The sequence below is a fragment of the Peromyscus leucopus genome, chromosome 1 (assembly GCF_004664715.2).
Source record: "Peromyscus leucopus breed LL Stock chromosome 1, UCI_PerLeu_2.1, whole genome shotgun sequence".
Lineage (NCBI taxonomy): Eukaryota > Metazoa > Chordata > Mammalia > Rodentia > Cricetidae > Peromyscus > Peromyscus leucopus.
In genome coordinates, this window is record NC_051063.1 from 101,393,745 (window position 1) to 101,396,731 (window position 2,987).

The window sequence follows — 2,987 nt, forward strand, 5'->3', positions numbered from 1 at the left end:
TTCTGTTGTGATTCACAGATGTCATGTCCTAGACATTCTGAGGCTCTTCAGATGCATGTGCCTAGTTGTTTCAAGCTCAAAAGAATATATATCTCTGTGATCTCTGTAAGTAAAATAGTTAGCTAAGTAAACTCTTTGAACATGAACTGTCTTTGAACATGAACTGTCAAAATCAGATAAAAGTCTAAAATACTATCATTTTAATTCATTATTAAGGATCAGCCTTCTATGAACTTTTTGGTTCAGACATTGTTGGATAAGGGCTTAAGGGTTGATTGTCATAATAAAAGTACTCAGTGATACATATATATCTATTATAATAAGTACAAAAAATTCAAGACACTTTCAGTTACCTTTTTTAAAAGAAAAAAAGTAACTATATAAAGTGACCTAAATGGTATTCTAATAGTCTAAAACAAAACTAGTGTAATCAGCAAATGGCAATATGAGCTGATCATGGTATCAAATGATTCAAGAGAAACGTTCAGATAATGGGAAAATCAGAACAACTTGGATAGAATACCTGTAGAGTCAACTTAAAGGAGAGAATATTGTCTGACTAATTTGATATTTAAAAGGAAATCATGGGAGCTGAGACTACCAATACAATCAAACAATAATTGCTGTCTAAGGTAAAAATGAACATAAATTCTGCAGCCAGTGAAGGGCCAAGAATAATGCTGTGCCTTGATCATCTCCTAACTCAGTCCTCATCCTAGTCTTGACATCACTTTTAATAATAATTAGGCAGAAGTGAATAAATCCCCGTCCAATCATTTCATAATATTGAAACATTTTCCTAAATATTGGTTTCCGTGTTTTAACAGCCTATGTCAACTTGAATTTACTAAAGTATTTATTAACATCTAAGAAGTATAAATTCTATGCGGAACATCGCTTTTCATCTCTCACATAGCATTCTTCTTTGACTAATGTTTATTCTTCCATATCCATGGCCCTTATGTATTCATTAATTTCCATTTGATTTCACTTTTTTAAAGGCAAAATATTAATAAAAATAATATATCATTGAAAATATAGAGGTCAACAAATAGAAAAAAGGCATTAAGTTTGCTCACTGCGTGGAAGACACAAGAATTAAATGAATCTCAATAAAGAAGTAATCTGACTCTTGCAGCTTTCACTGCTAGTAAATTCTAAATATGAATTTAAGTGATGCAGTTTCAAGATGGACTGATTATAACTTTAGTTGATTCTACTATTTGATAAAATGATTTGTACATACATATTTACAAGAATTCCAGTAGATCTGTGAAATATAGTTGCCTGCATCTTGACTTCCTTCTTTTAAATATTTTATAAATTAATATTGTTTCTTTCTTTTTCTTTTCTTTTGTTTGTTTGTTTGTTTGTTTGTTCATTTGTTTGAAACAGGGATTCTCTGTTTAGCACTGGCTGTCCTGGGACTCACTCTGTAGAACAAACAGACTAGCCTCAAACTCAGATTAATATTTTTTTCTTTAAAGGTAACATCCACATACATTTGACACTTATCATGTTAACATACAATAAAACTAATGTCCATCCCTCAACCTTCATTCTCATTGGCATTCCTGGGTTGGAAGAGGCACACATGTGGATCTCCATTCCCTTTTGCATGGGCTACATTTTGGCACTAGTGGGAAACTGTTCTCTTCTGTTCATCATCAAGACAGACGCCAGCCTCCATGAGCCAATGTACCTCTTCCTCTGCATGTTGGCAGTGGCTGACCTTGTGGTGTGCACTACAGCTGTTCCCAAACTTCTCAGTCTCTTCTGGTTTCATGATGGAGAGATTCCCTTTGAAGCTTGCCTCACTCAGGTCTTCCTGATTCACTCTTGCTCAACCATGGAATCTGGCTTTCTCGTAGGGATGGCTTTTGACCGTTATATAGCCATTTGTAACCCACTAAGACACTCAGCTGTTTTGACGCACAATATAACTGGGGCAATGGGCCTGGCTATTGTACTTCGGGGAGCAGCCTTTCTCAGTCTTCACCCTTTTTTGCTTCGCTGGCTTCCCTATTGTAAGACTAATGTAATTTCCCATACATACTGTGAGTTCATGGCCCTCATCAAGATTGCCTGTGCTGAGACGCGCATCCGCAGAGCTTACAGCCTCATTGTTGCCTTTCTCACTGGTGGGGTGGACTTCATATTGATAATTTGTTCCTATGTCCTTATACTCAACACAGTCTTCCACCTTCCTTCCAAGGATGCCAGACTCAAGACTCTGGGCACCTGTGGCTCACATGTTTGTGTCATCTTAGTGTTCTATACCCCTGCTTTCTTCTCCTTCCTCACCCACAGGTTTGGGCATAAAGTGGCTCCACATGTACACATACTTGTTGCCAATATGTATCTTCTTGTGCCCCCCATGATGGACCCCATTATTTATGGTGTAAGAACCAAGAAGATAAGAGACAGGTTCCTTAAACTGTTTAGTTTTCAAAGAATTTGAACTTAGTTATTTTGTTGCTAAGTAGCATCAAAATAGAACATTATACTTTTGATTTTACTTGCCATGTATCATTATGAAGATCCTTTTCTAGGATCAAATGATTGTGTTGTTTTGCTAAGAAGTAATATATCCAAATGTCATTTCTACTTAAAGATCCCAACTAGATTTTTCTGAAAATTTCACAAACACTTTCAAGATGAAATATAAGTATTCCAAAATGGGATCTCATTGTCTTTATTTCAAAATGGAGCCTCATCACCTTTATTAGTTTTTGTTTGTTTGTTTGTTTACGGGTAATTTGCTTGCATGTATATCTGCGCACTGTTTACACGCCCAGTGCACACACAGTCCAGGAGAGGGCATCAGATCTTCTGGAATGGGAGTTATGGATAGGTGTGAGCCACCATGTTGGTACTAGGAATCATATACAAGCCTGTTTGCTGTAGGAACAGCCTTAACCTCTGAGCCATCTCTCCATCCCCAAGAGCCTCAGTATCTGATTTAACATAATCATTTGAATCTCATT

At 36.5% G+C, this 2,987-nt stretch overlaps 1 protein-coding gene across 1 annotated transcript; it reads left to right on the forward strand.

Moving 5' to 3' along the window:
- Positions 1 to 1,507: 1,507 nt before the first annotated feature.
- LOC114706718 (olfactory receptor 52D1-like) lies at positions 1,508 to 2,512 on the forward strand. Its single transcript, XM_028889208.1, has one exon. The coding sequence runs from the start codon at positions 1,517 to 1,519 to the stop codon at positions 2,459 to 2,461; it is 945 nt and encodes a 314-aa protein (XP_028745041.1). The 5' UTR covers positions 1,508 to 1,516; the 3' UTR covers positions 2,462 to 2,512.
- The last annotated feature ends 475 nt before the right edge of the window (positions 2,513 to 2,987 follow it).